General features: G+C 44.9%; 2 protein-coding genes across 8 annotated transcripts in view; both read left to right on the top strand.

Moving 5' to 3' along the window:
* The window catches only part of BUD13 (BUD13 homolog), a 243,226-nt gene that overhangs the window by 133,848 nt on the left and 95,159 nt on the right, over positions 1 to 14,219 (top strand). The gene's annotated exons all lie outside the window — the stretch shown is intronic.
* SIK3 (SIK family kinase 3) overlaps positions 1 to 14,219 on the top strand; it is a 243,756-nt gene that overhangs the window by 216,954 nt on the left and 12,583 nt on the right. For 2 of the 7 annotated variants that reach the window (XM_008260949.4, XM_051849007.2), the window contains 7 exons: positions 1,515 to 1,658; positions 5,395 to 5,545; positions 6,264 to 6,389; positions 6,654 to 6,739; positions 7,165 to 7,274; positions 9,321 to 9,660; positions 10,456 to 11,171. In XM_008260949.4, the coding sequence (XP_008259171.3) occupies positions 1,515 to 1,658; positions 5,395 to 5,545; positions 6,264 to 6,389; positions 6,654 to 6,739; positions 7,165 to 7,274; positions 9,321 to 9,660; positions 10,456 to 11,171 (1,673 nt within the window). Of the gene's footprint in view, positions 1 to 1,514; positions 1,659 to 5,394; positions 5,546 to 6,263; positions 6,390 to 6,653; positions 6,740 to 7,164; positions 7,275 to 9,320; positions 9,661 to 10,275; positions 11,172 to 14,219 lie in introns of all 7 variants that reach the window. The other 5 variants (XM_051849002.2, XM_002708392.5, XM_070078639.1 and 2 more) reach the window with 3 other exon arrangements.

Genomic DNA, 14,219 nt, shown 5'->3' with positions numbered 1-14,219 from the left:
TTCCGGGGAGGGAATTTCACCAAAATCCAGCATGTATTTTCCCAGAAATGCAGGTGTTCTTCGTGATTATATGTTTTTCCCTTGAGGGAAATTGAAATAAAATGGTTTTCATGGGCTCTTGAAGAAACTTTGGGTGTCTTTATCAAATGGATATTAAACCACTGATGGCTTACTCTTTGGCAAGTTTTCATACCACTAATTACTTTACAGTCTGTTATCTGATTTTAGCTTAAATGGGCAGGGTAGTTAAGAATGAAATAAAACCATTTTAAGAACCTGACAGTTGCTGGCCAGGACACTCTTTCTACCCCTAGTAGTTCTGTATGAGAGCTACTATTCAGAAAGAAGCTGGTCCCACGTGGAAAGGAAACCGTGGCACACAGAAGTGTTGGCAGGTGGGCCAGCTCCTTCTACAGTTTAGCCAATAGAGGGAAAACTGGTGACATTTTTTCTCTTGATGCTGTTGTTTCTATTGTTTACTGATAACAAAGTGTATAAGGTTGCAAAGGGGTCTTACTGGTATCATGATGAAATGAAAAATTTGGAAATTCACTGCTTCTCTACCTTAATATAGACTGCAATATTTTACTTTATCTTCTTTGTCTTGTACTTCACCTCCTCCAGCTCCACCTTTTTTCTTCCTTAGATCAACATTGAAAGGGGATAATGCCTATCGGGTTTGATAAAATGGGATAGTACTTCTTTTATTCATGCCCAAGAACAGCAGTGGTGGAGGAAGTCACCAACCGGTCGAAGGGGGACTGATATTCTTGTTCATGGTATTGACTGAAAGATTTTCCAGAGAAAGTCATCAGCTTGTGAACTCTTTCACTTTTGAAACTTCTGTTTTCTTGCCTGCCGTTTTTTTCCCCTAAAAACAATTCTAAACTTTTCATGTGGTTTTAGTTCTTCATCCTCTACAGAATGCTGATTCCCTGGGCACATCATTTTTCCTTCTCCGATGTCTGCTACAATCACAGGGCATAACCACCGAGGTGGTTTTGGAGCTTTCTGCCCACATGGAAGGATCTGGTTTTTGTGAGACATAATGAGAACAGTCTCAAAACCCGGGCCTATCAGTTCAAGATTCAAATGTGGTATCCTTCGGAGTATCTCCCTTGCTTATCTCTAGAAATAGTCCTTAGGCTCACTGCTTCTAACTTGCATTTTGGAATTTGAAGGGGAAGGAGGAATAACATAAACCTGTAGACAATAAATTCTTCTGTTGAATGCACTAAGGAAAGTTGATCGTCCTTTTGAGCTTGATCTGCTTTCTTTCTTCTCTTCGATGGCTACTCTTAGGTCCAAAATTCAGCAGCTGCGATGTTAAGCCAGCTTTTCTTGGCCGTTTAGACATGTTTCACTTCCATCTGTCAGGGATCTGTGTGCCATGGAGCCCTTTTGGAGCTCTGGCACTGTTTCACAGAGTGCTTTGGATTAACTTCTATTGCTTCTTGTGGAGGAATATTCCTGTCTGTCTTTTTTACTGTGAAATGTGCTCCTGCTTGTTGCAGGTACTTGGCAAATAGGTCCAAAAGACATACACTGGCCATGACCAACCCTACAGCTGAGATCCCACCGGACCTACAACGACAGCTAGGACAGCAGCCTTTCCGTTCCCGGGTCTGGCCTCCTCACCTGGTACCAGATCAGCATCGGTGAGTAGCCACCTGAGCTGTGGGAGCTCCTTGAGGCTCACTGGACAGTCTCACAGTGATGGTGATTAGCATCAAGGCTTTAAATAGAAGCCAGCTGTCATCCTGAACTCACCTCTTCTCAACTTCTTGCATTAAGCAATGCACAGGGCAAAGGTTTTCTACTGAGCCCTGAGCAAGACAAGATCCTTCTTTCCCATTACCTTGCAGACCTGTTTATTGTCTGCATTGATTCCCATGATTCTGGATATTGACTCATACATGAAATTGAACTTGAGAACTACAAGGAAGTAAAGCTCTCAGAAGGCCAACTGGAAATGGGAGGATTTGTAGCCATATTAATAGACTTGACCTTTAATAATTCATCACCTACAAAAGAAAGAGCATTCCATACCGTGTGACCATTGAACAACGAGCTTGGAGATGGAGGAAGATACATCCCCTTCTGGATGGTAGAGCAGAGATGCTGTACACTCTTAACTAATGTGCTTGAGAAGTCATTCTTTGAATATCCTGATGGCATAATCTTCTGCTAGGTCTCTGTGACATTCTAATTCATTCTCTTGAAGAAGTAAAAGCAAGTTTAATCTTCCTGACCAAGAAAACTTCATTGAATCCAAATAAACCTGGAAGCAGGAGGGATGACACGGTCCTAGATCCAGAAGATGCTCATCTTCTGTGAATACCTTGATGTCTAAAAATCTTCATCTATCCTGAAGCTATTCCCAAGCTCCTAAGCCACACTATCAAAACCATCATCAATTGCCAGAGCTTATTTTTTTAATTTCAGTCTTTCTGAGATCACAGAGGAAAGCAAGTCTTTCCTGGGAAGGCTGAGAAGCCATCACATTCCAAGGAAATTAGGTTTATGTGTGTGTTATGAAATCTTGCAACCAACTTGCACTTGCAGGCTTGATAGAATGTTTTTACTGTAACTAGTTACCCACTGGGTCTGGATGAAATCAGCAGAGGAGGTGAACTCTGAGCAGGCTGAGGCATAATTAGTGCCACGCTGGAACTCTGACAGAAAGAAGATAAGCTTTGTATAAGTGACTGTGAATAACCTAGTGAAAAGGGGGTTGGTAGGAATAACAAGAATGAAGATTCTCAAATAAAACTCTGATGGCACAGAAAGACAATCTAATGAAGATCTCTTAAGACCCATGTAGTGTTCATCAAAGGGCACTGATTACTGGAGAGCCACCTTCTCTTCCTTCCCCCTGTGAATTTCCATGATTTCTCATTATGTTGAGCTCCATAGCTACAGCAGACAGGTGCTTTGTCACTTCATTCTGCTCGTCTCTGTCTTCCCTTCCTCTACAGCCTGACAAGAAGTTGTTCAGCCTTTGTCAGAGTCTGTTGTACAGCTTAAGTCCCTTGAATTTCCTTATTCCATTCTAGGTGTTCCTCAGGGGTCACTCTTTTCAGGGAAACATGAAGATCAGCACATCTCCACAGTCAGCCTCTGTCACAGACCCTATATCCTGTCAACATGGTTGCTAAAGGAAGGCCACACTGGCCCACAGTTCCATTGATGTGGTTTTCACCCGGCACTCATATCAAGGCCCTGCCTGCTGGAAGTCTGTCAGCCATCTGTTTTCATGTGGACTCTCTTGGTAGCATGTTTCAAGGATTTCCTGTGGTCAAGCCAGTTTAAATTGGAAGAAAAAGAGTGCTTTATGAGTGGCAGTTTTTGTAAGGTGGGAAATTTGTGCAAACTCAGCATGTCTTGAAGGAGTTACTGTACAAATATATAACACAAGATATTGAAGTTAGTCTTTGTGGGAAAAAAGGAACTTTCTAAGGCCATAAAAGACTGAAAATGGGTGGCCTGGATAGGTTTTTGAATTCCTTTCATTTTCTGGAGGAAATGATTAAAGAATGGCATAGATGAACAAATATGATAAATAACGGCATCTGTTCTTCTGAGGTCTAATAGATGAAATTCACCATGGAGACCAAGGACATATTTGATTAATCTTTTCATTACTGGAAGTGTGTACTTTATAATGTACAATTTTCTAAGTGTTACTACAAGAAATTGACACAGAATGGACCTTATCCAGGTGGGTAACCAAGTCCCTGTTTGAAGAGTATATTGGGAATATCAGCCTAATATGAGCTTGTCTGAACATGATTGCTGATAAAAATAAAGCCAAGCACAATTGATACTATCAGTATATCTAAGATGAGCAACTACATCAGAATGTTTCCCTGGAAGTTACGGTGCTGTACTGAGTGAATATCAGTCTGGTCAAACCAGAGCTTCTGAAAAAGTCATGAACTACCTGGACCCAGGATCGTTCCTCTGATGGCAGAGAATGATTTTGTGTGGAGAGACTATTGATTCTTTGGAAAACGCAGCTTTCTGAATGAATTAGAAATATGTCTGTTATTGGAAAATATGAGTAAAATTTTAAGAAAAAAATACTTGCTTTAATTCAAAATCTGAAGCAGAAAGAGAAAAGAGAAGTTTTGAGCAAATGCTCTGGATATCAGCTTTCATGATCACTGTTTCTGGATTGTGTCCCCCCAGATCATTTGTCTTTTGTGTGACTGAAACAAATATGTGTTCATGCTCATCTCATTAACTCACTCTGTATCCAGCCTCAGGGAGCATCTGAAACAGGACATCATTAGCAAAGAGTGGGTGAAGGGCTCGCACCTGCTGCCAGAATTCTCTTGACACCTCTGCGCAGTCATTGTTCCTCCTAGTCCCTCCTGTTTGCATTGTATTTGAACTCGCTTGTTAACCTCCTTCCTTAGCTCTGCTTCTGCTTCAGTCCAAAGTGAGTACCTGGCAAGGCGATCCATCATTTCACCCATAGCTGAGTGTACTGTCATCCGTGCCCTGGACGTGAAGCCCTGGCCTTTTCCATCAGCTGCTGGAATGCTGCTTTGGCAGTCTTTTATCTGCTTACCTCAATCCATAAACATCTCTTTCTGATTACGTAACAGGTATAGGTGTTAGCGTCTAACCCTGATGCTTTCTTAGGCCTTCCTTATCAATAGCTTGTTCTTTCTTTCTGTAAGATACTGGCTGTGTTCTGATTGAGCCACTGGGTCTTGGAAGGTAATCCACATGATTCCTCTTTTATTAGACCTTTGGGCAGGTGCTACTGATTTTCATAGTAGGTAACCTTATTTTCATTGACCAGGTAGGTGCTGGATCTGAGACCCACATTCCTTAAGAATGTGCTGTCTCCATCCCAGGATCAGAAGTACCCATTATCCCACACCCCAACCTCCACCCTGCATTTTCTAGCACAGAACCTATGAGTCCTGCCAGACCTTTGACCAAAAAGCTGACTAGATGAGCTGGTCATACAGAGATTACTGCTCAGGGAAAATGCTGGTTAAATGATGAATTTCAGGTTTAAAGGCACTAGATAGAGGTAAAATTGTAAACACAGGCGCTCCTGTAGAGCCTGGCCTGGGAGATACTGACAAGCTTTTCTCTCTGGCTTAATATATTTGTAATAAATGAATGTATTGATACCAGGACTTCACCAGCCCTGGAATGTAAGCCAACTAAAGGTAAGTGGAGATGGAAGATGCGTACCTGGAGCCCTGTATGGGAAGCAGGCTAGGGAAACAACCACCCTCTTGGAAGTTGCTTAAAATGCAGGGCCACACGTGCAGCCAGCCATCTCTGTGCTCATCTGGACCAGCGGTCCCTATGTGATTGAATCAGAACCCCTGAGGCCTAGTCCCTAATCTTGTCTTCCCATGTATTCAGCTCTACCTACAAGGACTCCAACACCCTGCACCTCCCTACGGAGCGTTTCTCCCCCGTGCGCCGGTTCTCAGATGGGGCTGCAAGCATCCAGGCCTTCAAAGCTCACCTGGAAAAAATGGGCAACAACAGCAGCATCAAACAGTTGCAGCAGGTAATGGAAGAGACAGCAGGCATCTCTGGAGAAGCGTGGGCAACAGAGACCTGAATTACAGGAGGCTCAGGCATTACTTCCTACTCCCTTCCTGTCAGCAACACTGCATTTTAATAGGTTAGAAAAGCCTAACTTCCTAACTCTTTCCTTACTTCCCGTTACGTACAGCTCTCCCAAGGTCAAACTTGATTTCCTCGTGAAGGGATTAGATTTTTCTTCTGCCTCTATAACCCACTGGGGAGGAATTTCTGGGCGTGAGTTTCAGTGGGAAAGCACCAGGGAAAGTACTTCTGAGCAGCCCTGGCATTCTCTCCTGATAGAAGGTGCTGGGTCGTGTTGGAACCTGCTCTGCGTCATTACCACCTGGCATACTCTAGTCAGTATGGAGCGGTGCTCCTAGAAGCGGGAGACATACCTCTAGGCTTCCGTAGAGGGCCAGTTTCCTTTCGTTCTTCCTGATGATCAAGCTTCAAGTGGCCTGGGCACTGTACACACGTTTCACAGTGCACACTCAGACACAGTTTTCCATTCACTCATAGAGTGCAGGGCAGAATACATTTAGTACACAGGTGCCTATATAAATGAGTTGGTCGTCAAAGACACTGTTCTCAGTGGTTCTTTCTGCCCATGAGCTCTTCAGGCAAATCTGCATCTGCTGAGATCACTGCATGGGCTAGGCCTGGCTGCATCCCATCTGCATTCACTGCTTTCCCTTCAGGAGTGTGAGCAGCTACAGAAGATGTACGGGGGGCAGATTGATGAAAGAACCCTGGAGAAGACCCAGCAGCAGCATATGTTGTACCAGCAGGAGCAGCACCACCAAATTCTCCAGCAACAAATCCAAGTAGGCCCTCACGCGTTGCTTTCTCCAACTTGTTAGAGTTTGCTTTCAGGCTGATTTGCATATGCTTTTTGGAGGAGAGTGCTCGGGGCAAAGTGGAGTTCGGTTATGTTTGATGCGTTGGAGTAAAGGTAATCAGAGTGCTTGCTGAACAACACGCAGAAGCCTAAGTCTGAGTCACATATACTTCTGTTTCTCCTGAGAATGGCTCTGATTAACCTCAGGCTCACAACTCTTTTTTTCTTGCTTTCCCCATCTATGTTTTAGGACTCCATCTGTCCTCCTCAGCCTTCTCCACCTCTTCAGGCTTCGTGTGAAAATCAGCCAGCCCTTCTCACCCACCAGCTCCAGAGGTAAGCAATCATTTTGTGTTATGCCAAAGCCGGTGTCTTTATAGCTTAATGTCCTTGGTCTCACTCACATGGGAGACACTGGCTTACTTTAATACCCATCTTGGAAGAAACTATTAGAAAAGCAGAGAAACCAATCTAAATTTTAGGAGCCTAATTGAAATCCTGACTTCCTTTGCCACTTCAGATAGCTTAAAGTGATCTGATACCTAATGCAGGAGGCCAGGCACAGGCCCACTGTGAACTTGGCCTCTTTGAGAAGTCTGGTTATACAAAATGGGGATAGGTTTCCAGTAGACTGTAGGGGATGGCTTATCAAAACTAAAAAGAAAAAAAGTTGCTATTTGTGTATATCATACAGCTGAAACTTAACTCAAGATTATAGTATCACCACAAGAAGTTTCTTTATCTGTTTTGTTGTTTTTAAGGTTGAGGATTCAGCCTTCAAGCCCACCCCCCAACCACCCCAACAACCATCTCTTCAGGCCACCCAGTAATAGTCCTCCCCCAATGAACAGTGCCATGATCCAACCTCACGGTGAGTGGAGGGATTCACGGTGACCCAGTGCATGCCACGTAGACAAAATGACCCTCTCAGTCTTGAGTGCCAGAAAGCATTTGAAAGACAGGATAACATAGTAGTTAGATGTGGGGCTGCAGAGCCAGTGCCTGGCAGTGGTGCCACCAATTTGTTTAGCTGTGAAACCTTATGTATATTACATCTGTGTACCTCAGCTTTCTCAGTTGTAAAATATGAGGATAATAATATTTAATAAATAATATATATAAAGCACTTAGAATAGTTTCTGGCACAAAGTCATTCTCAGGGAAAATCAACTATAACTAATCTTTTAAATAAACCCTCTCTAACCCTACCAAATAAAACGTTGCTTCCTGAGCCTTCTTTACTGTTGTGCCTCCCTTTGATGATCCACTGTGCTGTGGCCCTCTGGTTTGTGGCTGTTTAGATGGAGGTGAAGGTGAGTATACTTTGCTGGGTTTGAGTCTTCAGAGATCTTCACTCTGAGAATTCCTTGAGCAAACCACATAATTTAGGACCTTTATCAGTCTCGTTGGATATTCTTTAAAAGTCTAAATTGACCCTGAGACCCTTTCTTCTCAAATGGAGTCTCCAGACCTGCTAAATTGGAGTCTACATTTTTTAAAAGATTTATTTATTTATTTGAAAGGTAGAGTTATAGAGAGGCAGAGAGAGAGAAGTCTTCCATTCGCTGGTTCACTCCCCAAATGGCTGCAATGGCCAGAGCTGAGCCAGTCTGAAGCCAGGAGTCAGGAATTTCATCTGGGTCTCCCACACCAGTGCAGGGCCCTAAGGACTTGGGCCATCTTCCACTGCTTTCCCACGCCATAGCAGAGAACTGGATCAGAAGTGGAGTAGCTGGAATACTGATGGAGTTTATGGTCACAAAAGGCTTCCATAGCCTTGGCATCTCATGACAAGAGCCTCGGGTGATCACTGACATCATAATAAGATTGTCAATTGTTAAATCAACAAGAGGAGTCACTGTGAACTTACTCCCCATGTAGGACGACCTCTGTCCTTATGAGTTGTACTATGAGAATTAACTGCAAAACTTGTTCTCAAACAGTACTTTTTACATTGTGTATGGGTATGTGTGTAAACTGTTGAAATCTTTACTTAGCATATAGTTGCTCTTCTGAATATAAAGTTAATTAAAAATGAATCTTAAAGAAGAATGGGATAGGGTCCGGCACTGTGGTGCAGTGGGTTGATGCCCTGGCCTGAAGCACCAGCGTCCCATGTGGGTGCCGGTTCTAGTCCCAGCTGCTCCTCTTCTGATCCAGCTCTCTGCTGTGGCCTGGGAGAGCAGTGGAGGATGGCCCAAGTCCTTAGGCCCCTGCACCCATGTGGGAGACCTGGAGGATGCTCCTGGCTCCTGGCTTTGGATTGGTGCAGCTCCAGCTGCGGCCATCTGGGGAGTGAACCAGCAGAAGGAAGACCTCTCTCTCTGTCTCTACCTCTCTCTGTAACTCTTTCAAATAAATAAAATAAATCTTAAAAAAAAGAAAAAGAAAAGAATGGGATGGAAGAGGGAGTAGGAGGTGGGACGGGAGTGGGGGAAGGAAGGAGATATGGGGGGGAGACCACTATATTCCCAAAATTGTACCTATAAAAATTGTATTCATTAAATAAAAGCTTTAAAAAGAAAAAGTGGAATAGCTAGTGCCCATATGAGATGCTGGCACTGCAGGTAGAGACTTTACCCACAATGCCACAGTACTGGCCCCTGGAATCTACATTTTAAACATTTTGTATGTGGGTTAAAGTTTAAGAAGTACTGCCTAGTGAGCTACTCAAAGAATAATCCGTGGACCAGAGGATCAGGGTTTAGGGAAACTTATTGGAAATGCAGATTCTTAGAGGCCCACCTTGATCTATGGAATCAGTGTTCTGTGGGTAGGTCCAGGAATCTGGTGTTTACAAATTCTCCTAGCTTGTCTTATGCAGATTGTGTGTGGTTGAGCGTTCTCATTGGCTCTCGTTACTTCCAGCTGGCAGGAAGCCTGGGCTCGTGGTCACTCTCAGTTCCTCTCTCTCCAGGTGCTGCATCTCCCTCCCAGTTTCAAGGCTTACCCTCCCGCAGTGCAATCTTCCAGCAGCAGTCTGAGAGCTGCTCTCCTCCCCCCAGCGTGGCACTAACTTGCTTGGGCATGCAGCAGCCTACCCAGTCACAACAGGTGACCATCCAAGTACAGGAGCCCGTCGACATGCTCAGCAGCATGGCAGCTCCAGCTGCAGGCTCTGCTGGGCGAGGCATCTCCATGAGCCCCAGTGCCAGTCAGATTCAGATGCAGCACCGTACCAACCTGATGGCCACCCTCAGTTACGGGCACCGACCCTTGTCCAAGCAGCTGAGTGCTGACAGTGCAGAGGCCCACAGGTGAGACTGCCTCCCATCCCCTAGCCATCTACTCAGGGAACCGGGTGGGAGGAAGCCCCTTAGCCGAGAAAAGGGGGGATGGAGAATGGGTCTGACCAGGCTCTGCTCTAGTTACACCCTTTCTAAAACCAGGGAGATGGGTTTGAGATGAAATTGGAACCTATTTATGGACTCAGGATTAAAATGCTAATGAGAGAGGAGGGAAAAGGACACAGCTACTTTAGCTATTTGTTTACAGTGAAGAAGCCTATCAGAGGGATATATTAATATGCCAGTTCCCCTTGTTTATTCTTCTATGAGTCTTTCTCTGTCACTCTTCTATGAGATTGTTGCCTCTAAATAGCTCAAAGGATGTTTTAAGATTTGCCAAAGTGCTGCCTTCAAGGTGGAGCTAGATCTGCTATGCTCGCAGTGCTCCAGGACCCTTGGAACTTACAAGTTAAATGAATAAGGGGCTGAAATAGGGATGACCCATCCCCCTCCTCCCCATCACACCTCAATTCTCTGGACCAGCGGGTGTGCTCCCTACTGAGGAAGAGTAGTAGCTATTCCCCAGGGGAATCTAGCACTCTTGTGATGTGGATGCCTGGTACTCACTCCCTTTTGTGTCTGCAGCTTGAACGTCAATCGGTTCTCCCCTGCTAACTACGACCAGGCGCATTTACACCCCCATCTGTTTTCGGACCAGTCCCGGGGTTCCCCCAGCAGCTACAGCCCTACAACAGGAGTGGGGTTCCCTCCAACCCAAGCCCTGAAAGTCCCTCCACTTGACCAATTCCCCACCTTCCCTCCCAGTGCACATCAGCAGCCGCCACACTATACCACATCGGCACTACAGCAGGCCCTGCTGTCCCCCACGCCGCCAGACTATACAAGACACCAGCAGGTACCCCACATCCTTCAGGGACTGCTCTCTCCCCGGCATTCACTCACCGGCCACTCGGACATTCGGCTACCCCCAGCAGAGTTTGCACAGCTCATTAAAAGGCAGCAACAACAACGACAGCAGCAGCAGCAGCAGCAGCAACAGCAGCAAGAGTACCAAGAATTGTTCAGGGCCATGAACCAAGGGGATGCTGGGAGTCTGGTTCCCAGTCTCGGGGGACAGAGTATGACAGAGCGCCAGGCTTTATCTTATCAAAATACTGACTCTTATCACCAACACCACACCAGCCCCCAGCATCTTCTACAAATCAGGGTGCAAGAATGTATCTCACAGGTTTCCTCACCCACCCCGACCCATGGCTATGCTCATCAGCCGGCACTGCTGCATTCAGAGAGCATGGAAGAGGACTGCTCATGTGAGGGGGCCAAGGATGGCTTTCCAGATAGTAAGAGTCCACGCACATTGACCAAAGGTTGCCATGACAGCCCCCTGCTCTTGAGTACCGGTGGACCTGGGGACCCCGAATCTTTACTCGGAACTGTGAGTCATGCCCAGGAGTTGGGGATTCATCCCTATGGACATCAGCCGCCTGCTGCGTTCAGTAGAAATAAGGTGCCCAGCCGAGGTAAGAGTCCCCTCAGAATCCAAGTCCTGGGCCACAGTGCCTAATTCCAGTGACTCGGTAATGTTATCTTGTTCCAACAAGTACTCTGTGTTCCTAAGGAAAAAACCACTCAGAAGCCCTTCAGGACCTTGTTGGGGAGAAGCCTGTAGGACGTGGGTATTGGTGGATATGGGGTCTGTTTTCAGAATAAGGTGACAATGACGAGACAAGTAGCACTTAGTGCTGTCATCAAGATAGCTGCCTTTAGCTTCTGCCATAAAGGCAGACAGCACTGAGGAAGTAGACTTACTGTAAATGTGTGGGACAAAGAGAGCACCTTAATCCTGGTCTTACCTCGTTCACGAATATGGGAACTCTGATCCTCATTTTCCTCGTGTGTGGAAGAGGAGCAGGTGAGTAACAACCCTTTGCAGGGCACTTAGGCAGATGAAAGCAGATATTTAAGTGTTTGTGTCATACTATGTTTGCATGGAAACGAAAAAGAGAGAAGTACTTGATCAGAAATGTATATAAATATGTGAATGTGAATTATTATACTCTGATCATTTCATTAATGAGCTACATATAGAATACTACAGCATCATGAGGGGCCCCATAGCAGCTCATTTTGTACCACTTTATAATCAATGAATGTGTTCATTTTCATTCTGAAGGATATTAGGATTACTGGCAGTAGTGATCTTCAGAAAATATAGTTCCATTAGCATCACAGCCTTCACCCTAGCTAAAAACAGGAATGATATCTATCCCCTCATCATACATCTTAACAATTTGCCACTCTTCACCATTGACATCAAGGGAATAAAAATGGATTTTAACTGTGCAACCTTCTGCTATTCTCTTCCTGGAATTACTTGGATCTCCTGTCCTTTCCTTCAGAGTCAGCATGCAAAATTCAACCTCAAAGGGACTTAGATTCTGCAGCCCAGAGCAGGATTGACAACCTTACTCTAAAGCAATTTATGTGCAAAAGACTTGGTGACTTCTGATCATGCTTATCACGCATTGATAGGAAAATGTGGTTGTTTCAAATGCCAATTAAATGTTGGGCTTCTGTATACATGTGTGTCATCAACTTAGAGGTCTACCCCCAGGCAGTTGTATTGTGTTTACTTATGGCCACTATTTTCAGGTGGACATACAATGGTGGAAGTTTCTAAAACCAGGTCATATGTGGAATGACTAACAGACCTAGGGGTGTTTAGAGTTGGGAAAGAAAAACTAAAGAGAAACATCATACGTGTCAGGTGGAAGAAAGGTTTAGACTTCTGGGTTCATATTACAGGGCAGAACCAAGAGCAGGATAGGGAAGTTGCAGCAGATTTCAACTCTGCTTGGAAGACTTAAAAAAAATCTTTATTAAAGAGGGAGACAGAGAGACAGAGAGAGATCTTCCGTCTGCTAGGTCAATCCCCAAATGCTTGCAGCAGCCAGGGTTGGGTCGGGCTGAAGCTAGGAGTCTGGAAATCAATCTGAGTCTTTCACATGTGTAATAGTGTCCCAAGTACTTGAGCCAAGTACTTGCTGCCTCCCAAGATGTGTATTAGCAGGAAGCTGGCGTTTAAAGTGGAGCTGGGAATTGAACCCAGGCACTATGACATGGGATATGGGTATCCCAAGCAACATCTTAACCACTGCACCAACACCCACCCGCATAGAAGACTTTTATAAGAACTTGACAGAATATGGCATGTCACCTCAGCCACGTGGAGCAGAGATGGGATGATGGTGGTATTAGGGACACAGTGGGAATGAGAAAAAGCTCATGTGGGAATGAGAGGGTCCAGCAACTAGCATACTATGGTTGACATAAAAAGGAGAATAGCTAACATGTCTATTGGGATTTCCAGTTCCCAGGCATCTGAAGTTGTTAGTATATAAGATTCATTTAATCCTCACAACAAGCTTAGAAGGTAATAACTCTTACTATTCCTGTTTTATTAATTAAACTTACTGAGGTTAAGTAACTTGCCCCTAAGTCAAGATCTGCAAGTGGCAGCTGAACCCAACAGTCGCTGGGTTCAGTCCAACAGATTAATTTTTTATTTTTTTAAAGATTTATTTATTTATTTGAAAGTCAGAGTTACAGAGAGAGAGAGAGAGAGAGAGAGAGAGAGAGGTCTTCCATCTGCTGGTTCACTCCCCTGTTGGCCACAACGGCTGGAGCTGCGCTGATCCGAAGCCAGGAGCCAGGAGCTTCTTCCCACATGGGTGCAGGGGCCCTAGTACTTGGGCCATCATCTATGGCTTTCCCAGGCCATAGCAGAGAGCTGGATCGAAAATGGAGCAGCCAGGACTCGAACCGGTGCCCATATGGGATGCCAGCACTGCAGGTGGCAGCTTTACCCGCTGTGCCACAGTGCCGGCACCCACTCCAACAAATTCTTACTGAGCAAGTCCTGGATTTGCAAGGCACCCTGGAAGGAACAAAGCAAATAGTGCTTCACTTTCTACCCCTTCCCAACCCCAGATTGCCATGCACTTAAATACTTTTTGAAGCGTTTTTCTTCAAAAATTATTTTCTGTAATTTCTTTTTCCATTTCCTTCTGTGTGCTGTGTGCAGAAAGGAGAGAGCTTGTATTCACTGCTCCCTAATTGTCAGAGGGGCCCTCCTTCAACAGACATACTGGTCTAGTTAGTGCCTACAGCAGGCAAAATAGGGTCGGGTGCAAGTGCTGTGGTTAGTTCTGAAGTGGAGGAATAGAGTAGGTTTGTAGCCCGAAGTGTAGTATTGGGGTTGGCTCTTGATGGATGAAGAGGATTTTGTCATTTGAATTTACAGGAGAAAGCCTGAGGAAAGAACAGTGGATAAGAATGTCTCAGGGAAGAGGCCTGATTGGCTTAAAGCGTGTAAGAAGGAATTAGAGGTGGAGGGCAGAGGTTTTCTAAAATACCGAGTATCGTCTAGATTTACAGCAGAGGCACACTGCTCAGTTCTCCTGGAGTTTTAAATCAATGTGCCATCTTGTCAGTTATCCCCCGTCATTTCCTTTCTATTGAGTGTAATGATTTCACTTCAGGTTGATACTTTGTGATTATGCCTTTTT

This window comes from Oryctolagus cuniculus, chromosome 1 (genome assembly GCF_964237555.1).
Source record: "Oryctolagus cuniculus chromosome 1, mOryCun1.1, whole genome shotgun sequence".
Taxonomy (NCBI): domain Eukaryota; kingdom Metazoa; phylum Chordata; class Mammalia; order Lagomorpha; family Leporidae; genus Oryctolagus; species Oryctolagus cuniculus.
Note: the sequence above shows the minus strand (reverse complement) of the source record. Positions and strands in the feature narration are given on the sequence as shown.